Below are 24,003 nucleotides of genomic sequence, written 5' to 3'. Positions count from 1 at the left end.
CATCAGCTGAATTTGGCAACCCAGAGGAATATGTGGGGGTAAATAAAACTACTGGACACCAAAACTGGGGGGAGAATCATTGCTGGCAAAATGTGGCATGATGGCTGCAAATGTTATATATAGTGGACCAGATGGGCTTTTTTTGTAGGTGATGGGCATACTATATGCACTGATTATATAGGGACTTGTTTATTTCCATCTGCATTTATATGGGGGTCACCTTGAAACCTCACAGCACTGCAAAATTGGATGAAGTTCACCTTCGCAGAAGAGCCGAGGGAGAATACCTTCGGTAAGTGTTGTGTCATTGACAAGTGATTTGTCTTGTGATCCAAAAAATGTAATCTGGATCAGTCCCCATGGTTGTGGGTTCCAACATCAGACTCTCCCAATTTCCAATCAGAGAAATAGTTTTTATAATAATGAATAGTTTGTAATAACTGCATCTGATTTCATAACCATGATTCCATAGATCCCTGACAGTACAGACCAGTGTTTCCCAATCATGGTACTATGGGACCCTAGGGGTTCCTCGAGCAATTTACAGTTTGTGCCTCTCAGGTTTGTTTAAGTGACATGTTTAGGGTGACTTTCTTTCCACAGACCAACAAGCTGTGGGCTGTGTATAAAGTAATTATAGCAAGGGTTCCATGAAGACCTGAAAAATATTTCATCAAGGGTTCCCACATGGTAAAAAAACACTAGTATAGACTGGCATGCACAACTGGGACTATGTCTAGGTTATTGGTACATTCCCAAAAATAATCAAGACGGACACATTTTAGGTTATTTATTCTTATAAAAAGGACAAACACATCTTACTTAGAAAGCACAAACATGTCAATCAAACAGCAAAAAAAAAAAAAAAATACGATAATTGTGTGCAATGAATGCTGCACAGTCCACCTTATGTTCAGTAAAGGTCCATCATACAGTATAAATTAAACCTCTCAGACTTAATGCAATGAACAGATTACTGTGTGGTCCAGTGTTTATTGTTTGCGTGCTGTATTTTGTATTTAAGTATGTGCTCAGAGCTGCCAGTGTAACGAATGAGAACGAGGTGACAATGGAAATAGCTAGAGCTTTTGTAACATACTTATTCACCTCTATGGGACGCCTCACACAGGTACACACCTAATACTCATCTGACACTCTAAGTTGCTTCTGATATCACTTCTTCCACTTTAATTAGGATTTACAGGAGCATACAAAGAGCAGGATAGGGAAAGCTCCTTTACCTGCACATAGGCTAAGCTTTTTCTTTTTGTTCTGACTTGCTCAGCAATAGAGGAAGAATGACTACACAAAGAAATGATGAATACCAGTCACTGACAGGAGGACACACTGTAAATATGAATGTGTTTTCACAGAAAGAGTTGTGAGTTTTATCTTTTTGATTTTTTTTTAGACTAAATAAGGCCGTTTTATAAAGAATCGATACAATAAAAGTTGTGTTTATCAGAATATGGGTGTTATGTACATTGCTGCAATACACAGCATCCAAACAGCTTAAATCTTACAGTTCTGCATTACTATACAACACTGCTCTTGTCCCTGATGAAACCAACTCATATATTAGGATTCAAATCAGTAAAGCTTTTTTTCTAAAAAACAAAACCGCAAATTTATTACCAACAATGCAAAAAGATTCTCTGCTCAACAAGGTCTAATAGAGATCACAAAACTGCTGCCTCCAAAATTCACAGGGAGGCACGGTCTTAATATCATGCACATGCTCTCCAATTACTGGGCCTACAGTTTCCCATTACAGAAACATTTCCTTGTAAACCGAATCAATGCTCACAGCTTTACTGATCATCCCAACCTTCAACAGGATGTAAATTATATTTCTATTATATATCAAAGAAAACAAAATGTAACAAAAGTTTAAGCATGGTTTTGTAAACACTTTTTCCCAGAATAAAGTTAAATCCCGCATAGCTTTCACCCCAATCAGTCAACCACCTAAATGCAGAGACAAAAATGCATGTCTCTTATTGATTTTTATTAAATTACACACCATAAGTAAAACTAAAGTGCAGGACTGTTTAAACCATACGCTGAGCTGAATGACTCAATCCCCTCTTATTGGAGTTTGAGATCATCATGAACATTTCTGTAATATTAGGACACGGAGTGAATTGCTTCTTATTGTAATTTTCTGTATGAGGGGTAGTATATAATTTTGGGCCTTGATCTTTCCCACATTTAATTTTTGAAAAGTGGAAGGCTTTCTCTTTGTTCCAATACCAGGGCAAATAATTGGAAATGTTCGGCATTCTTCACTCCTCACTCATTTAGATAACCGTGTTTCTTTCACATCTTTATCTTCTTCATTCCATTTTTGATCTTTCAAAATGCGTTATCATTCGTTCCTGTTATAAGAAAGAAATGGGAAATAAATAATAATACAGAATTTAAAATGCTTTTATTTCAATAGTTACAAATATATCTCCGAAAAAAAAAAAAAACAACGATAACATTTTGGAGATTACCAGCCAAAAACATATCTTGTAGCTGTGAATAAAACTTGAGTGTACAGTGCTACTCTATTAGGCAGTTGCAGTTCTCTTGGTCACAATGGAACGTTAGTCATCTGCTTATGTCAGACCATTTTATACTGATGTGCAACCGCTTGCTTTTCCTGTAATGTCCAGGTAAATCATTTAGCGGCAACCTGATTTGAGACACTGCCTAAAGCTTCTGGAAAACTGCACCACTTTCAAATGTCTGTGAAAAAAAAAGCTTTGAACCACTAATTAATTTTAATGATATTTAGGGCTTTGGGTGGTTCAGTATTAGTTCCAAAGTGGTGAACCATAACATAGCCTAAGGCTACGTACACACGTTCACTAATTGGCGAGTGCTGTACATACAGCGCTGTTCTGCTGTATGGAGAGGGGAGAGAATGACAAAGCAGCCCCCCACTGCGCTCTCTCCCCTTCACTTGTATTAGGATTGTTCGAGGATCCGCCAGAATGGATTCATAAACGACGTCAGACGGGCATTAAGACACATGCCAGATTCTTGTCCGATACTAGCCCTGATTATCGGATGAGAATCATCTGATGTGTGTACGTAACATAAGTGTTGCAGCTCATTGACTACAAGATTAAAGCATTATACACATACATACACATACACACACATACACACACATATATACACACACACACACACACGCCTATTGGCTTTCCATCTTCCGTTGATGTGCTTTTACTAAATCTGATTTGTGCTTTCCTATGAGTAGGATTGATGGATGACTCAATAATGGCTAAACACATGACAGTCATGAGTTCTGCTTTCATGTCCAGAAATACAACCGAAATATACTGACCTCATCTGAATCCAGTAGTGCTGGGAGAGCCCTGAAATAGGAAAAAGAACATTACATTTGCTATGTTCAGCATGAAAAGGATGGAAAATGTACTGCATTTCAAGGGACAGGATTTGTTAGAAGTTACAAAGTAAAAAAAAAACTCCTGTTGCACAGAAGACACCATGCCACTAGCTTAGTAAAACAGAAGGAAATACTAATTACAAAAAGAAGACACCATGCCACTAGCTTAGTAAAACAGAAGGAAATACTAATTACAAAAAGAAGACACCATGCCACTAGCTTAGTAAAACAGAAGGAAATACTAATTACAAAAAGAAGACACCATGCCACTAGCTTAGTAAAACAGAAGGAAATAGTTGCTACCAAGAATGCTACCACAAATGTCAGAAGGAAAAACACATTTTTGTTTCAGTTTACAATGGCTAAGCCTCCCCTTCCCCCCTTCAAAATACTAATTACAAAAGTCATAGCCTAAACATTCTTAAATGTGATGTAATTACGTAACCAATTTTGATGAATGAAAACCTATGCTATAGGGTGCATTGGCAGCCCTTTATCATTAAATATAAAATGGTTGCCTTAATACAAGGAGTGTAAACCTAACTAAAAGAAAAATTCCACTTCTGTGAAAAAAAATTTCTAAACACTCACCAGCCATTTTTTAGGTACACCTGTTCAACTTGTTAACACAAGCATACAAACAGCCTATTACATGCAATGCATTTAGGCATGTAGACATTCTCCTGATATCACACCGAGCACCAGAATGGAGAAAAAAGGCGATTTATGTGACTTTATTCATGGCATGGTTGTTGGTGCCAGGTTGGCTGGTCTAATAATTTCAGAAACTGCTAACCCTGCTGGCATTTTCATTTACAATCGGTATACAAGGAATGGTCTGCAAAAGGGAAATATCCAATGACTCTTAGTTTTCTGGGCAAGAATGCCATGTTGATGCTATGGAGGGCAATGGTCAGACTGGTTCAAAGGAATACTAACACCACAAACCTTACAATGCAGCTGAATATAAAAAGAGCATCTCTGAATGTACATGTCCAGCTTTGGAGATGTGATACAGCAGGAGACCTTAACAGATGCTACTACTGTCAGCTAAAAACAGACACCTAAGGCTACAGTTTGCACAGGCTCACCAAAATCGGGCAATAGAAGATTGGAAAAATGTTGCCTGGTCTGATGGGTCTCAATTTCAAATGGTAGGATCAAAATTTGAAAGCATGGCTCCGTCCTGGCATATTTATAGTTTAGGCTGGTGGTGTAAAGGTGTAGGGAATATTTTTTTGGCACAATTAAGGCATCCTAAAACCAACTGCGCAACATTTGTACTGATGACTTCTACCAGCAGGATAACACGTCATGACAAGCTAAAATCATCCCAAACTGGTTTTTCAAACATGACAATGAATTCACTGTACTCAAATGGTCACCATATCTCAATCCAAAAAGGCAGTTTTAGAATGTGGTGAAATGTGAGATTTACATCAGAGATGTGCACCTGACAAATATGCAGGAACTGTGTGATGTGAACATATTTATATGGAGTAAATGCCGTGAGGAATGGTTTCGAGTACCCTGCTGACATTGTCACAAAGTAGTACAGCAGTTCTGGAGGCAAAATGGAGTCCAAACAAGTTGTACCTAATAAAGTGACAGGAGAGTGTATATAGTTGCCTACTGAAAGGTAAGTAATACATTCTATGTTAATGAATGGGTCATAAATGAAATGGGTCATAAAAGCAATTGTTTTATTGTTTATGTGAATAACTGGGGTTGCTCTGTATAAAATAAAAAACAACTATTCTTTTATGAGTCTGAAAACAAAGAAATGAAATTAGAGGCACCCCATGTAATAGGAGTTTCATGTTTGTGGAGGTCCTTTATAATAAAGGGAAGAGCTTCGATTCAAAGTCAGCATGTGAAAGGAAAAGGTTAGTTGAAGAGAAAGGTAAGATTTGCACTAGAATTTATTAACATAATTGTAATATGTATTGGTTTACCCTGGAGGGGACTTTTTTGTAAGCAAAACAGAGATACCCTTTATAAATAAAATGAGTGAAAGAACATACAGTACTGAATTTATTTTTATCAGCTGGGAATACTCACACGTCCGTGACAGAAGAAGGAATGTTTTCCTCTACCCATTTCAAATCCTCCTCCTGCCAAACAAATAGATCATCACATATCACTAAAGCCACTAGGTAAGCAGTGTGGATAAAGAGATATCGATTATGAAATATATATATAGAAGATTGCAGTCTAGGAAAGATATGACGCCAAACTAAAAAAAAAGTTTTTTTAACATAAATATTAATTGTTAATATTACTTTACAAGACAAGTTTCTTGTTACAATAAATGCTAGTTTATATAGCTTATCCTTATAATGATAGTATTTATATATTTTATTTCAACTGTCTTTTTTGATATGTATCTGTACTTTTACATGCAGAAAAATCTTTCCTATAATAATGACAACAACAGGAGTTGGGACAAACCAGAGCAGTACAAGGGCATTTAAAGTATATTAAGGCCATGTAAATAACAAGTAATTGTTGTACTTGATACGAATTCCTTAAGCTGCAATTGCCGACAGATGCTAGTTGATTGGCTGCTATGCTGGCCCACTGTCATTAATAGTTTGGGTACTTTTAGCTTGGGTACTCACAAAAGTCACATGTACTTACAGCTTTGGAAACTTTTGTGTTTCCATTTGTTTCTGGTTTTGAACTTCTCATTTTCATTCCCTCTGTGGAAAATAAAGACGTAATTACATTGTAAATCTGGTGGATGGTGGCTTTGTTTTGTCACAGCTATGTACTATGGAACCTGAATAAAAGAAGACAGCAGCGCTGATTTTGCTACATAATGCTCAACATTCACAATTTCAGTCTCTGTGTTCCCAGTATTGCTCATAATAATATGTTTATAAGCTTTTATCCATAATTATGTTGACTAGATTGCCCCCTACTGCTACTTTCTATGTCAGTCTACAAAGGTGAAGCATTATCTGACTTTCTCCCTACTAGGACATTGGACATATGAAGAGAACCAGTCTTTATAAAAATATAGAAACCACCTTTGCAGGGGTACAGAATAAAAAGTCAGAAAAAGCTTAGCAATTTCTAGCTTTACTGACTTCATCGATCTTATATTTACCAGCAGTTCAAAGGATTACCATACAGTATGTGAGCTCGAAGACTGAGACTTCAGCACAAATGTACCAGCCGTGTATTACCACCTTGTGACATTGATAAACTAATAATAATCATCAAGCCTAATAACATGAATAATTATCAGTCTTCTGCAATAAACAACTAGGTGTTATAGGTGTAATTGGCATTTTATAATATATTCTGCATTTACCTCTAAACTTATTCCATAAAGTGTTACATTTAATTATAGATGACTAGCGGATTATCCGGTGTTGCCCGGGTATTCATTTATTGCAATCTTTTATTATACAGGAAAAGGAATCAAATAAAGCTATATTGATTTTCCTGTCTACGGTGTTTGTTAATTTTTTTTGCTTTTGCTTGCACTCGGCCAATATCCTAACGTTTTCTCAAAGGCATCATTACGGGCCAGAAATTTGTAAAAAGAGTCCAAAAAATTCCAAAGTATGTAAAAATATAAGCAAAAGGCACACAGTCACTGAGCATATACACATACATACATGCAAATATACCTCTGACATATTCCACAAAACTGTACAAAGATCAGCGGTGCACTTACATGAGTCTGAGTCATATGTCTAGCAATTTTGGTTTAAATGTCTTGATGCGTTTCCTAGTGATGACATACATACATACATACATACATGCAAACATAGCTGACATATAGCGCAGCGCTGTACAAACATTACTGGTGCACTCACATGAGTCTAAGTCATATGTCTAGCAAGCTTGGTTCAAATGTCTCCATGCATTTTTGAGTGATGGTGGAACATACACACATACAATTTTATATATATATATATATATATATAGAATTATATAGCTCTGACATATACCAGAAGGCTGTACAATGAAACATTGAGCTAGACCCATCAGTCTCTGTACAGAGGAGCTGACACTCTAATGTCCCCCCACTGTCACACACTATTATTATACATTTATATACCTCTGACATATACCACAGCGCTGTACAAAGATCAGTGGTGTCAAATGTCTAGCAAATTTGGTTGAAATGTCTCGATGCGTTTCCTAGTGATCACATACACACACCCAAATATAGCTCTGACATATAGCACAGTGCTGTACAAAGATGACTGGTGCACTCACATAAGTCTCAGTCATATGTATAGCAAGTCTGGTTGAAATGTCTCCATGCATTTCCTGGTGATGACATACACACATACATACATACACACATGCAAATATAGCTCTGACATACAGCACAGTGCTGTACAAAGATGACTGGTGCACTCATATGAGTCTCAGTCATATATATGGCAAGTTTGGTTGAAATGTCTCCATGCGAACATACATACATACACATATCCATCAAATTTTATATATATAAAGATTCAAGAACTACTGCTGGAAACAATTGTGTCTAAATAAAGACAGGTAATGTACCAAAGCTTTCTTTTAACATTGGCTCCTTCTGTTCATCATCTTCATCTTCGTCAATAAGTGGAGAAAATGCAAACCTGCAGGAAGAACACACCAATAGATTCAGCTGAGGTCAGATCTTAAGTACTGATATATTAGATATGTTAACTCTGAATACCCAACCATTTGCAGAATAAATAAACAGGGATCTGCTTGTCACATAATTAGTAATTTAAGTGAAGGCTGACTTATACAGGAGTTATGATTATTTTTGAACATTTGCTTTAGTAGACATCCTCTGCTCCATTAGTAAATACATTTTTGAAGAAAATTTTTGCAAATTGCTTTTTGCATTGTTCAATCAAGGACAACAAAACATCTGAGATCTTACTATTCCTACACTAATCACATTTGATTCCCAAAATTCTGTATAAATTACAAACATATACCTGAAAAAGACAAAAACTTCTAAATTGTAAAGGTTTTCTGTCGCCAAAACCGAAGGTTTTGTTGCTTCCTTGTATAAAAATTTTTTAGACCAAGTCTAAAACCAAGAAGTTGGTCCTACACACCTCTGATTATTTGCAGATGGTCTCCAAAGGATCATGATGACAAACAGGATCATGGAGAAGAGAAGGCGCCATATAGCATCATCTACCCAGAGCTCTTGCCAATCCTGTCCAACAATAAAAAATTAGAAAAGAACATGGAAAAATGCTATGAAAGTGGCAATTAATTACTAACTGATGCTACAAAAACTGTTAAGATGCCAAGACTGATGTGACATGGGTTTGGTTCTTGTTGGCTGCGTTCACATGTATATTGAAATGTATTTTGCCAGGCTAGTGTAAAATGATAAGTGTTAGTTACGGCTACGTACACACGTGCAATAATTGTTGATAGTGAAAGATCCTTTCCAATGACAAACGACTGCACGATGCATGAATGTTCTATAGAAAAGGGAGGGGGAAAATGAGGGAACGGCACCCTGCTGCATTCTCCCCCTTTCACTTTCATCTAGGATCTCTCCTCATCCCTCAATCCGCCAGTACGGTTGTTCGACGACGAGCGCTGTACACACCTTAGATTCCCGTCCAATATCAGCCCCGAGGAGATTATTGGACAAGAATCATCTGACGTGTGTACGTAGCCTAAGACCAATCAGTTTAGGCCCTAAGATTGCTGAAATGTAATGGAAGTTTTCCTAGATAATGAATTCATCGTTTTGCTAACGTGGATGACGAGAAATAGACCGCGATCCTCAACAATCAAAGTCCCAGTATCACTTGAGGGTAGCTTAGACCTATGCTGCTATCAATTATTCTACACAAGACTTCAGTTCACAGCTGATCTCCTTTACAGGACTTATTACACAACATGGAGAGCTGATTTCCCTCTCTTTTTACAAAGCCACACTCACTTTTCTGGCTACTGCAGCAAGGTATACATAATAGCAAGTGAAAAGGATGGTATTAGCAGGCTAAGTAATGCCTATTCTGCATGTGTTTTAGCAATTTAAACCTTTTTATATCAAGACCATTGTACAAGTTTCCGGTTTGATAGTTGATGGTGCCTTATAGTGACCAAATGTTTTATTACGTGTAACAAAAACTTACTGATTGACAGTCCACAAGGCGGAACTTCAAAGTCGTCCAGATAATAAATACAATTGATGCTACAAAGAAACAAAAAATTGTAATAACAAAAAAATAAATAACAAAAGGTAAACATTATGTAAATCAGGTAGGGTCAACTTGCTAGTCTAACCAATGTTTGACTCTGATCAGGCATCTACTCAGGAATTTGCTTTCCAAAATTAGGGCACGATATTAGTTTCGGGTGCACTGGCTAGCTGGTTTAATGATTTGTTCAGCTTTAGCATGCAAAGTATACATAAGATATACCTAAACCCAGACAAGGCTTTCCTACAATGTTGTAGATGTAACACTGACAGTAGATGTTCTGTAAATGCTCCTTTGTCTAAACTGACACTTTCATTCATTCTACTGAACTTTGTGGCTGCCAGGCACATGTCATTTAGTAGCATTACTATAACACAGGTCTTCCCAATTTCCTACGCTAGACACGGCTCCCTGGTGGTACCATCCAAATTGTCCAAAATTAGAAACAGAAGTTGGTGGACAAGTAGATTACTAAGGTATAGACTGACGTGTTATAAGGACATATCATGTAAGAGACGGATTTGTTATACACAGAAACAATTTGAAAGAATGTAAGTGACATCACAGACCATATAACAAAAGAACTAGATGGGCAGGGTGGCATTTTCAAAAATTCAGAACAATAAACATTTTATTTTACAATAATCATACATCACAATAAAACCAAACTTACCTGCTACAGCCAAGATAAGTGTATTTGTAAAGTGTCTGTAGAGAGACAGCTTGACCACATTCCTTCGCAGTCTCAGCAGCTTCATGGTTTGTGTCAGGCTTATGAAGATGTGCAGGGTGGTTAAGGAAAATGCAGAACTGCTAAAATCTTAAAGACCATACATTCTACTAAAAACCGGTAATACCTCCAAGATTCTATGCAATAAATATACAGAATAATACTTAAATATGTTTTATCCAGTAACAGTGAAATGAAACAGGATGCCAGTAAATAACAAAAAACTAAATGACTGCAAATACCATGTACTGGAAACTAGAAGCGCCTGCCCTTTCTTACAGCAACCTTCAAAACCCTGTTAAGACCAAATGCAAGATTTTGGCTGGCAGTGCTCTGAGATTTTATTTTCAAAGCTTTCCACTAACTATATTATCACAAATCACATGTAACACGAGCATTACCTTTACCAGTTACCAGTTCACATACTGCCCTTCACCAGTAGTTTTGTGTGTGCTGCCGAATCATACTACTTCTAACATAAGGCCTGATGCAGACGTTTTTGAGCATAATGCATATTTATAAGAACATACTTCTGTCTTTTGTGATGTGATTTACTTTATATACCTGTTCTTAGGAAAAAAAAATCCCCCAGAGATAATATCTATAGATGTTGTGTTTTTCTTGACTGTACTAAAACAATCAAAATACGTCAGACAGTATTTAATCTGTTGTTGATTACTATAACATTCCAATGGTTTATTGGAGGAGATGTACACAAAAAAACTTATTGAGCGAAAATTAACATTTGCAGTCCATCTATAGTCAGCTGTACATTTCTGTCCCATAAAAGAAATAAGTAGCTGGCATCCATTGACTTCAACAGCAAGGCCAACCTGCTACCAAGTCGTATTGCCTCTGCATCTGGAGACTTGTAATGCATACAGAGTTTTATTGCCATAAAAAGGTTCCAACTGGTTACCAGCTACATTTGAAACATTTACAAAGCTGATCTTTTCAATACTGAGACTAAAAGGCTGATGCTGCTAGGAAAGGGGTATGAGATTTAGTATACTGTATGCATTAAAGATATATATTCCAAATAAAAGGATTTTTTATGTTTAGATTAGAAATAAAAATGTTCCTGAGCTATGAATATTCAAATGTCGCCATGTCTGACTCTTGACAGATAGATGACTGCAACAAAACTCGTAGCACCAATTTTGGGGCCAATACTTTTTTTGTAATATGAAGCTGTGACACCTCCAACTACCAAGCAGGTAGGTTATCAAGCAGCTGGGATACATCTATTTGTCCAAGCAGTAGATTTTCCCAAGCATGACTTAGTGAGAGCAAGATTCAAGGTACCAGTGTACAGTCAAAATACTTTTTTACATTTCCTAATACCCAACCCATGCATGACAGTGGAGCAACTAACTGCCAGAAGCTATTGGCAAATTAGAATTGCTTAATCGACTGATATATGGCAACCCTGTAGTAATATAGAAATTACCTGCTAGGACTCAAAATAACACTGAAACCAATGATTTATATTTAAAATGTTTAACCAATGAGCTCTACTGCAAAAAAGGAAAGAGCTCACAGTTTTATTTCCTAAAAACCAAGGAGGTCTTTCATTTTGTCAAGTCATTTACAACCCATATTTATGGCCTATCTGGCATCTTAATATTTTAATGCTGTATATATCTGGAATATATACAGCATTAAAAATGCCCCATATGTGCCCACATTGTGGACCCATTTTAGTTGACAGAGTTTTGCCAGCTACACGTGTTGCATTCTGCAGCCCATTATTGTGAGTTAGCTGTCCAATGCAGCACACATCTGACACACGTGTAGTGCCATGACTTGCCATTTATAGAGAAGGTATGTTTGGAGTGTCAATAACAAATAATGTAAATTTAAATGCAACGCAGTGATACATGTGCTGCTTTGGGATGCTGCACGTTACGTGAATGCATACCTTTCCTCAAAATTATTAAAACAAATTATTGGGAAAGAAAAAAAAGTCAAAAGAACTGCTGATCCCCCTCAGAAAACAATATTCCTTAAAGGGAATCTTTCACAATAAAACATACATGTGTGGCCAGTTTCCCAGAATGGTAAAGTTAGCATCCCATATTGTGACCCGGCTTCTGCACACTAGTTCCAGGGTAGTCAGCGCCTTGGTGTTGGTATGTGACAAGAGTCAGGAAATGTTTTTTATAAGTAAAGTCTAATTATACAGGCGTTTCCCCCCTTTTGTTTTTTTGAAATGTCAAGGTGCATTAACCTGGAACACCCTAGGAGAATATTTTTAGATCTGGCTTCAGAATAAAACCTAACTGATTCCCTAAAATTACTGCACTTTGCACTTCTTTTAGTACCACCATAACTTACTGAATACACCTATAAAGCTAAAGACTTTCAGACAGGCAAAGAGACATGGGCAGAAACAATGAAAGTAGTTAGGGAAGGATATCCACCAGCATAAGGCAGTGTCAAGAAAAGCCAGAGGAATAAAAGCCAGGGAGGCGAGATCAGACTGTGCCTAAACCAGTAATGGAGAGGTGACAAGGAAGAAACATGAGAGCATTGACAACCATTCCAAGTACCAGACATTAAAGCAGAGAATTCCTTTCTTAGAAAACAAACTCTAATGTAGGTTATGTACATATTAGTGCATGAACTGGACTAACTGCAGCAATCCCAAACCACCACTGAGCCCTAACTAAACAACTGTCATTTAATAAACACTATACTAAAAGACCGAACAGTTCATAAAATATAAAGTAAATTTCCTAATATGGAAAAAAAGAGAAAATACTGGAAATGCATATAAAGAAGTACTTTCAATAAAAAGTTTGTATAAATAATGTCTGTTTCTGAGGCTGGGAAGATTGCTAAGATCTATATTGCATCTCCTAAAATGGGCACCCAGAATATTTTACACATCTTATGTAAGTATGTGGCTTGCTTTATGGTAAAACTCTAGCTGAAACATTTTCAATGGAGGCATTTTCTCTCAATTCCCTTCCATGTGACAAATATTTTTCTAGTTGATACACATACAACAATACAAATGCTGAATGGAAGTACACTTTATAAGCATTGGAAGTCATTATGTGTCTGTGTTCACCAAAACACTTGAATAACACAGGGAAATAGTGACCCCACAAAGATTTAAATTTGAATACAGATAAAAATATTAGATCCTTTGATTTATCCTTTAGAAAGAAAGATATACAGTACATTTACATACCAGATATATAAAGCAACAAAAAACAAAGTTGACAAACCAATCGCCCACATTGCACAGGATTTTAGTGTCCACTGCTGGGGAAAGGGGTTGAGGGAGATCAAGCATATATCTATAACCAGAGCTTCAGAAAAACCTATTAGGATGAGGTGTTTCGGCACTGATCTGTTCAGTTTAAGCAACACCATTGACAGCACTACTCCAAGCAACCTGTCTATAAGTGAGTTATAGTAGACTTAAACTTAGGCTGCGTACACATGTTCAACAATTGCCGTTGAAAAGGCTGTACACACGCCAGATTCTCGTTCTATATTATTCCTGAGGCAGTTATCGGACGAGAATCATCTGACGTGTGTATGTAGCCTTACAATGAGAAGATTTGCAAGATGTTTTAAGAATCATTTAGTAATGTAGTGTTTTATTTTAGGCAGTACCTTCTTCCTTGTATTCCTTCTAACAAATGAGTAGTGCACATCATAGTATGTGAAGGTGCCTAGACACTCCTATGTCTTATATCTGTATGAATGCAATGTGAGATCAATGGCACTGATGCCTCCGACAGTCTCAGATCATTTGTAAAAATTATATCCCTACCGTGTTGTTCACTGATCTCTAAACTGGAGGTTCTGACATCAGGTAGCACAAAACAGAGACAAGGCCGAAGAAGACATCATATATTAGTAATTAAAAAAAGATCAGCTGCAGGGAACCCTCGGGAAATACTAGTAACTATTCTTTGTCATCTGCCTGCTTTTTGAGGGCAGAGCTTACATAGGTAAGTAATATGTTGACGTGGTAAAGACTACTTCTTTCCTTGAGAAACATTTAACTATTAAATGCACATCCTTACAAACATGCAGTATTTATCTACTTCACCACAGACACCATTGTTTTCCACGGTAAACAAAAGTGTCAGTAATCTTGATGATAGAGGAATAAAATTCAGGTCTTACTTGAAACAAGGTGCAACTGGCAGTTGGCGAAGTGCCAATATGTACAGATGCATAAGGTATTTCTTTCTAGGATGCTTTATATGAGCAATAAGCCCATGAACAAAAAAAAGTCAGTCACTTGCATTATAAATATATAAAGAACACAAATTAATGCAGTAACACCACAAGTGATGATATGTGCGTTTTTGGCCATGTACATTACCTAGATTTTATGGAAGCCATATAAATTACTGGCATATAAAAGCACAACCACTTTGCTCTTGCCTCCTAAATGGAATCCATTTGGTGCTTCTTTCCCTTAAACAAATTGGCCAGGAATCCATTTACCAGTGCAGATAATTTAATGGATGCGGATATGAGAGAGTGGAGATACTACAACAGGCCCATGAGAATACATGGCAGCTAAAAGGATATCCAAAAGATAATGCAGGCATCAATCAATGACAGAGCCAGATGTGCTAGCAATGCTACGGTACTGAAGTAATGCTAGAGCAGAGATCGAGAGAGCACATGGTATTAATGTTATGGAGACAAGCAGATGTTAGTGACGAAGAGATATGGCAAAGCATGCTATACAGATTACACAACATGTAACTAATGTAACACTGAAACACTTGACAGTACAAATAAAGTAGCAGTATCTCAATTTAGAACAGCTTTACCCAAATGGAATAATGTGTCATAAAATCAATGCTAGGTTCTATCCCCTCCTACATCTTTAAATCTGGGTGCACACATTAATACAGGATATGAAGAACAAAGAAATGTATGTTACCCCAGGGCACTATCTGTGTTGCATAGCAGTGTCATGCAACACACATACAATAGATAATAATGTACCTGTTCTATATAGCACTACAGTGAACGTACTGTGCATGGTGGTGAGCTGCAGTGACAAAAATGCAGTGTTGCAAAAAACAGAACTTTGAAGACAAAGTCAAAGTTGGAAGTAATATTGGGTACTTGGGAGTCAGAGTTGGCAAAAATGTCCTGTTAGTTTCTAATTTGCAGCTGAACCTGATTGATTTAGTCTGCTTTAACTTCAAAGCATTTTAAACTGCATAAAAAACATGCATAAAAGGCAAATATAAATAGCTAAATATACCCATGTATTTTACTTTTATTTGGAAGCAATGTCCCAAAAAAAGATAGTATGCACTAAATTATTATGCCTTCCAGTAACTTAACATTAAACTATAACATTCAACAATAGCGCAAAATGACTTGGATGCAAGCAACTGTTAACTGACTGGAAGTCCCTAGGAATGATTTTTGTAAATAAAAACATAAGACTGCCATAAAATAGTTATTTAGAGAAGTATATGTTCTCAGGTTCAAGATTTCGCACCATGCAGAAATGATAATACTCACCCTTGTGACCCTTAGCACACCTTCCATACCAGAGAAAAGGAGGTAAAGGGCTCCAGCCATGACAACCTTATGTAGTGTAGCACCAAGACGGGGCCTGTGACAATTAAAAAAAAAATGCATGGTAAGTACTACATTATAATTACAATTACTTTATTTACATATTATTATTGTTAAAAATAGTCAAGGATTTGAAATGAGAACGACAAAATCAATCAACCAGCACACAATACAGATGAGAATTCCTCATACTGATGACAAAAAGTTTAAACTATTTAAAACTGTTCTGTTATGGGGTTGGATGTGGACCCGAGATATGATCTTTCACTTTCAAATGATTTTGTCAAAATATTTGAGCACTGCCATTGTTAAAATTCATGAGCTGCCATCCAATTATTCAGTGGCTTACCTGGAACCAGCATGCAGATGTTGGATTAGAAATGCTGACTCTAATGCTAGATGCTTCAAACTAAAAGTAGTACAGCTGGAGAAGGAGGCTAAAATATAAAGACCTTTCAACTTAAAAATATATTGGCAATGTTTTCATTTCTACCTGGATGGGTTTACTTTTGTTGCAAACACAGAAACATGAGCAGAGGCAATAACATAATTTAATCAGACATTAACAAAGTACTAAAATTTAGAAACAGAAACTCACTTGACTATGCCATAACCCAGGCTGACTATGATGACCAATATCCGTGCCAAGGACCTCTTCACTGCTGACAGCAGTTCTCCCAGAATTACAGCCCCCTCCACTACCAGATACAAAGAAAGAAACATATGAAATTTCAAACTTTATGTGTTTTGATATGTTAGTTTAGATACACAATTAAGATAAATTTAAATCCAATTCAATCTAGTTTGTGGCATGAAAACCCTCTGTGATAGGTGAATGTTAACAATATGGATTTAATATAGGGTTTTTTAGATTTGCAATATCAAAAAAGGACATGTGGCCTCAACTCCATTTGTTTATGACATTCCTTCCAAAAAACATGCAGGAAACAAGCTCTGTGCACAGATAGTCAATTACCCTGTGTCTCAGAGGTAGTATGGGCATAGGGGATCACGTGAATGCAAACAAGAAAAAAAAAGGACTTCACTATTGCTATATAATTTAGACTGAATCCAAGGTGCTGTTAATGGGTCATCTGAAAGTTTTTGTTTTTGATAAATGCTAAAGAACTAATTCACAGTACCTGATTCTCCATGGTAGCGAATGTTCTGGAACTCAGCATAGAACACAGCTTTCTCCAGCATCCCTAGCAAGATGACAGCTCCCACCCAAAACTGGATTCGAAGCAGGTCCCTCCAATAGCAAGCCGACCAGGCCAACCACAGAACCCCAAATAAAACGTACACAATGCACATAACCATAAAAAACTGTAAAACAAAAAAGGACATTACAAGAACTAAAGAATGCATGTATATTCTGTATAAATTAGGGGAAAATAATAACAAAAATAATAAAATAAATAAAAAAAAAGACTTCCCCAAGTAAGGCAGAATAATATATTTACATTACTTCTACAATTCTGTATCATTATCAGTATCATTTTCTGATCAATTTACAAGGAAACAGTTCAACAAAAATGATCCAACTATTATTGTAGTTATTGCTTTAGAATGATTTGCAAAGACTGCACAGACAAGCAAGTATCGCTGAGGCAATACTTACAATCATGCGGGGGTAATCAGCAAGTGACAGGTATTCATAAGGTCCTTTTACCTCCACTTTTACTGTAATGAAAAATGTGTTTAAAAAAATAATATTAGATCTTTCCTTAAAGTTTTATTAAAATATTCACTTTGAATTTAGAGTACCAGTACAAATATTCTCATACAACACAATTGTAAAAATGCACAAATTGAAATACTCTAATACCGCTTGCATCATTAGGGCTCATATATCGCGCGTTCAACAAATTATTCATACATCTACAATAGGAAAAACGAAAAGACTTACAGACTAAGGAATATTCATTATTGATGGCAGATACAGCTGAACTTGCAGGCTGTTCATTTTTAGGGGGAAGATCCTGAGTTGGTGGTGCTGAGAAGTTTACACTGACAATAAAGATGTATGGTCCAGCCAGCCATGTCTTCACCGCTCCATTTGGCTACGAACATTTAAAAGACAATAAAAATGGTGCATTTTTTATAAAAGAAAACACTGTCCTATATTGTATTTGCAAACTTCAATTTTACCGCCATTACAAAGTTTGGCAATTTTTTTGGTAAATATAGCCAATCCACCTGTATTAGTTGAGCCCTGTATGCTCATCAAGTACTGCGTTGGATCTTGTGTTTTTGTCCAAAAAAACTACTGGCACCTAAACAAGCCCACTTAAACCTTCACAAAGCTTTCAGGAAGCCTTGGCAGCTCAATAATTGGAAGTGCTCAGTAAATGTAAATTGACTTTCCCTTGTTACTTGGAGAGTTTGTCCAGCCTCCATGTTACTCTAATCATAAAGGTGCACGTTACAGTGATAACAAAGAACAGATGAAAGGGGCAAGTCAATACGACATGAGAAAAAGTAAATGGACATTGCACAAATCCCAATTTGGCTACTTCCACTCATCAGCACAGCAAATTTACTTTCCTCAGGGTGCTGCAGATATTTTATGACCCTAGAAATGCCCGGGAACTTAGGCATTCAACATTTTGCTGGAGAAGGTGTGGGGAGGGGAACAGATTTCTAGGTAGGGCTCTTGAACAGAACTCTTACAATATTACACAAAAAAAGTGTTCAAAAATGTACTGGAAATCTGAAAACTTATTGTGTCAATATGTTAATCATGTGCATACACAAAAGTTCATTCAATGCCGCAGATTAGTACGTACATTTTCCTTTGCAGATGGACATACGGTAGCATTAACCAATGCATTATTTTCTTTTTTCTAGAAAGAAAAAGGAGACTTTTGTAGAGACAAAACAGGACAATTTACAAATGCAAAATGCAATCCAAAAAATAAATGATGAAACATACCTCGGAAGGACTGTCATCTATAATTATTGGTGGGCTTTCTTTGCACTGGACCTTAAAAATGAATGACATATATTTAGGAAATACAACCCTCCAGCATCTACCGAAAACAGAAATAGTTTACTGCAGCATTAGCAAAGCATTTACACTCCTATGTAGTAGATCCCAAAGTATGTATATGGAATCCGCTCTATGGGATCCCTGGCTGTGGGAGTCTGTTCTCCAAATTTGTAAGGAAATCAAATGTGCGAATAAGGCCAGTGCAGAAAACATTATTATACAAGAATGGAAGGCTATAGCATAAAGCTAAGTATGCATCTGAGGAACATTTTGCTTCAATGCATTTTAATTCCTTTATGTATGTGTATACATGTCAAAAATGTAAAAAAACTGGATTGACTGCCATTGTATTAAAATGCGAGTAGGTAGTTGTGTGATAAAGAGGTGGGCCCAGACCTATGGCCCTTCTGGTCTGTGGTGAGGGAGATTGCCCAAAAATGTACAGAATACTTAATCCCTGACAACACTTGATTTTTTTCTACTACAACATTTCCCCATCACAAAACCTCAGTGGTTAGGCATATTAATTGCAGCTAAAATCTGCATCCCACCGAATTGGAAATCACCCGCCTGCCCCTCTGTAGCCAAGTGGTTTCGTAATATTATTAGGATCATGCTCATGAAGAGCTTATTGCAGGCCTTCATGACAAGACTGAGAGGTTTAAAGCAACTTTGTTCTATTGGAAGGTATTTATAGACTCTCAAGAATATAAGAGTTGTCTGTGTACTTGAAGATATATATAGCCAACATTGACTGCTTATGCCTTCCTTTATAGTTGCGTATTATCCAAAGCCATGTCAAGACCTTTATGTATAGCGTCCTGCCAAACAATGCATAAAATGTTTATATGCAACCCCTATTTAATGTAGTGTTGTTTAATATGTTGGCTTTATATACAGTTTAATAATATATGTTTGCCTTTGCTGGTATGGGAGGGTTGCTTTTTGATGGTTGCTGCCCCTTCTTGATGTACAATTGTTTTATTTTTGACCCCTACTAAAATGAAAATAGAATGTCATGAAAAAAATGTGATTAGTTTGACAGAACTTAAATTGTATTAAAGGGCTTTTATAGGATACTGCAAACTCTATAGCAAAATTTGTACCTGCGGCTTTGCTGTACAAGATGACACTTGACTAGATTGTTTGGTATAAGAACCTGTCAAGCCAGGGCGGATAACTTTGTCTGGATTTTCAAGATAATTCTTGGCATGATCCTCCTGTATGAAAAGAAAACATGAAAGTGATAATGTTGAGAGTTTAAGGCTGGCATTTGTTTTGTAATAAAGAAGCATTTTAGGTTTCGTTTTACAGTATATGTAGCCAGTTTTTTGTTAGTTTTGGATACAGTAGGAAAGGTAAGAACCAATGTGTAGATTAAACTGATGAGTCATGTTCAGAAGATCCATCATCTCTATTAGTCCTGGTGACCATTGTCACTGAGACAGAATAAAAATCAGGAAAATCCTAAATGTTATAATTGATAGCAGAAAAGGAGGTGAAGGCAACACTTACAAAGACAACTTTCCAACAGGTTTGCTTCTCAATTCCTGTTGTGTCTCCAACAGGACACAAAACACACTGAGGCCAACTACTATAACTAGCAAGTTAACACTTTTCTATATTATTTCACAATATCATTTTCGGGTGTTTATTGCCTCCTACAGAAATCACAGGTATTCTCAGTGGCAATGTCTTCACTTGAGATCCAACATCATCAAGGATCAGCATTTATTGCTGGGCTAGGATGTTGGCTTAGAAATAACAATCATGCAAATTCTGTTACTTGTACAATTTATTGGGGTGTAAAAAACAATCTACTGGGGTGTGCTACAGCGTTACAATGTTTTAATCTGAACACTGTGGGGAAGAAGACAAAGCTTCCTCATTCCTGCAGAAAACGGATAGCATCTGCTCAGTTTAAGCAAAATCATTTGTCTGGAGTTCAAGGACTAGGTTTTAATTACAAAAGAAAGCAGCACGTCAGGAATTAAATTATGTGTAATAGAAAGATCCACTTAAAAGAAAATTCAGCTGTCAAAATTCTCTATTTCCACAGTATACAGCAGCCACTCCATATTATGGGAAACTTATTTTGGTAAAACGTGGTAAAATGATTTGTTTCACAATGCAACAATTAATCTTATGGACACTTTGACACTGGACTGTAATTGTAAAGGGTGTTGCGATGCTAGGCCCAGATGTCACAATGTGAGCTCTGACATGACCAATTAGTTTGGATTTTTGTATTGCTGCAACCTGCATTTGGTATGTTATTTTATTGTTCCATTGTTTTTTTTTTACTATATTATGTTTAATTATTGTATGCCTTGTTATTTTTATGTTGAAAAATCAAAAACCAATAAAAATATTGAAAACCAAAATGCTTCGTTACCGTCGCTTCCAGCTAAACATTTATACAGACTAGCCACTAAATTACTTCACTCCCTCTGCCACCACAAAAGCATCAGCGGTTTATGAACCGATTTTTCATGTTGTCTTGAGCTACGTTTGTTTTTTTTGATACCATCAAGTACTGTAGCAATACTCACCCCAATACCAGAAATTTCATTGTAACAGTTGCAGTGTCGAAGGTACCAGGAAATCATTAGATTGTTGCAAGGACCCTTACCTTCCACTAAAAGAAAAGAGATTGAATAAATGTAATAGAAAACAAAGGTACAGTTTTCAAGATTAGATTGAAGGATCATATACTAGGCAAGGCGCTGTTGATGCTCACAGTAAATTATGTTCTGTGTTTGCACCAATTAATCAATTGGTAACATTGTGTCCACATTTCTTTCCATAGTATAACATCTTAATGATAGACAGGGATATCTGTACCATTTAGACTTACTCTACACCGATGTTTTCCCCAGCGTTTAACCTGAGGCTTTTTAAGTCCATGTTTAAAAGGCAAGCTTTAAAACGCTTATAAAAGTGCATAAAAAGCAATTGGTATGTTTACATGCATTTTTAAAAACGTTCCTGTAGACCCAGCCTTAATCCAGCAATATTGTTAAATGGACCACATTACATTTTCAAACAAGGGCAGGATAGTGAACTAGTTATAGTTACTAATATATACATATAACATGTAAACACACATCAGTGTAAACAATATTGTACACCCTCTACAAAGATATGGCAAAAACAAATATTAATGATAGACCAATTCTTTCATTAAAATTGGATCAAAAAATGTAAATCAACAGAGACGTTTCTGGATATAAAGTTATAAAGTGAAAAAGTACATCTTCGAACAAGACAACAATCTATTACAGAAAGGGATTATTTAGCATATCTGATATTCTAAGAGAGTGAGATCTCAGCCTTCCACCACAAGCATAGTGATTTAGAACTTACCACTGAGAGAGATCACTGAGTTTTGAAAGAGAATCTTCCCAAAGGTAAACCTTGTACCATTCTAAAACAAATACATAAATTATGAGTAAACTGATGTTCAAACAATAGTAAAGTGTAAAGCTGACAATAAATACCATGAAGCAAACAGAAATATGGGCAATTGACCAGCCTCAGCCATCTTAATTAATAAATAATCTTACCTGGCTGATCACATCCGAGGGATACCCAGTACATCCCAGCATTATACACTGAACTGTGCATGTACAACTTAAAAGAAGACAGCAATCAGACAAGTATGTTTTATTGCAGAAGGGATATCACCTGTCCCTACTGCAATTATTGAACTTGCCTGATTGCAGATTTTGTTTTTAGAATTATAGTTGTGATTTACGCCTGAAGACACTTCCAGCAATGGGCGTACCAAGGGGATAACAACAACACCAATTGTGATTATCCCAATGGGAAATGATCATGCAATATCTTTACTTATCGGTCAGAAATCCTGATATCACTAGAGCATGTCATGTAACTGGCTGTCACTCTGTATACCCTATTGCATCAATTATTTCAGTCAGTGACCCTGGGCAAGCACCAAAGTAATGACTTGTAACCATTGTCTATCTTTCCTGGTTTTGTGAATGATTTAATGCTATGATGTTATTTTCCATCAACAAAATGATAGATATCAGTGTAATTTCAGATCAATTCCTGTGATCAACTACAAATAATGAAAGCGCAATTGGCTTGTTCAGTAACTGAAACGGCATGATTAAAGCTATTTGGGGCACTATGGGAAATTAGATTTTCGGTCATTTCCTTTGATTTTGATCAGGAAAGGAAGTAAAAAAATCACCAACCAAAATCACGACTGAAATAAATGTCTAACCATGTCCACAGCAGATAGAGAGGGGGTTTGGAGAGTACTTTAAAGGTGCAAATCAGCTTAATTTAAGCCATATCTATGAAATAAGACCACTCCAAACTTTAGATTCTTTGTAATAAATATGATGAAATGTACATTTCTGTATCTTAGGGCCCCTGGGACTTTCACGGATTCCCTTGATAAGCATTAAGTCATTACAGAATTCAGAAGTTATGCATCAGCGGTATTAGTATGAGAAGTCCTCTGAGGGTTGCAGGAAACCAATATAAAGAAACATTTATATATTAATAACTGTGCATAAAAAGATGTGCATACGGCTCTGTCCCCGTGTACACAAATACCAGTATGCACAGTAATAATATATAAATGTTTGTTTATATTGGTTTCCTGCAATCCTCAGAGGACTCCTCATACTGATACCTCTTGCTGATACATAACTTCTGAATTCTGTAATGACTTAATGCTTATCAAAGGAATCTGTGAAAGTCCCAGGGGTCTGTATTTATATATAGTATTATATATATATAGTATTATATGGCTATGTATGTGTATATAGTAATTTATGGCTATGTATATATATATATATATATAGAGTATTATATGGCTCTGTCTCTATACGCACAGACGCCGGGCCGCACTCACCGGGGACACCGGGATTCGCCATAGTGAAGGCTCCGCGTTCTCCGCCTGGCTGACTAGAAATAAACTCGCTGTTGTCACGGCCAAGAACAGCTGGCAGCTCCGAATCCCTGCGAGCGCCATCCTGACACCGGAACCGGGTCCAGCGTGTCACTTCCTGCAACATCACCGTCACATGACCCGGACCCGCCGGTGGTGATTGGGGGAGGTAAACAATACTCG

The 24,003-nt window shown here is 36.7% G+C and overlaps 2 protein-coding genes across 7 annotated transcripts in view; one reads left to right on the top strand and one right to left on the bottom strand.

Annotated features, from left to right (window-relative positions):
- Positions 1-775: 775 nt before the first annotated feature.
- Positions 776-23,942, bottom strand: TMEM87A (transmembrane protein 87A). 2 transcript variants are annotated; one of them, XM_072427940.1, is made up of 20 exons: positions 23,785-23,942; positions 22,260-22,320; positions 21,446-21,531; positions 20,000-20,113; positions 18,837-18,887; positions 18,691-18,747; positions 17,811-17,964; positions 17,523-17,584; positions 17,044-17,227; positions 16,500-16,599; positions 15,845-15,938; positions 14,888-14,959; positions 10,268-10,376; positions 9,529-9,587; positions 8,485-8,588; positions 7,937-8,010; positions 6,044-6,105; positions 5,465-5,517; positions 3,341-3,371; positions 776-2,378 (listed from the first exon to the last, which is right to left on the bottom strand). In XM_072427940.1, exons 1-20 carry the CDS (start codon positions 23,902-23,904, stop codon positions 2,337-2,339), a joined length of 1,689 nt encoding a protein of 562 aa, XP_072284041.1. In that variant the 5' UTR covers positions 23,905-23,942; the 3' UTR covers positions 776-2,336. The 2 variants fall into 2 exon arrangements, with proteins under 2 accessions (XP_072284041.1, XP_072284042.1); XM_072427941.1 differs by lacking the exon at positions 14,888-14,959 and adding an exon at positions 12,744-12,812.
- Positions 23,857-24,003, top strand: part of GANC (glucosidase alpha, neutral C) — a 39,791-nt gene continuing 39,644 nt past the window's right edge. Inside the window, exon 1 of one of the 5 annotated variants that reach the window (XM_072427939.1) lies at positions 23,857-23,989. The gene's annotated coding sequence lies outside the window, so the exon portion shown is untranslated. The other 4 variants (XM_072427938.1, XM_072427932.1, XM_072427934.1 and 1 more) reach the window with 4 other exon arrangements.

The sequence above is a fragment of the Pyxicephalus adspersus genome, chromosome 12 (genome assembly GCF_032062135.1).
Source record: "Pyxicephalus adspersus chromosome 12, UCB_Pads_2.0, whole genome shotgun sequence".
In the NCBI taxonomy this organism is placed as follows: Eukaryota; Metazoa; Chordata; class Amphibia; order Anura; family Pyxicephalidae; genus Pyxicephalus; species Pyxicephalus adspersus.
The sequence above is the reverse complement of the archived record's forward strand: the minus strand, read 5'-3'. Positions and strand labels throughout refer to the sequence as shown.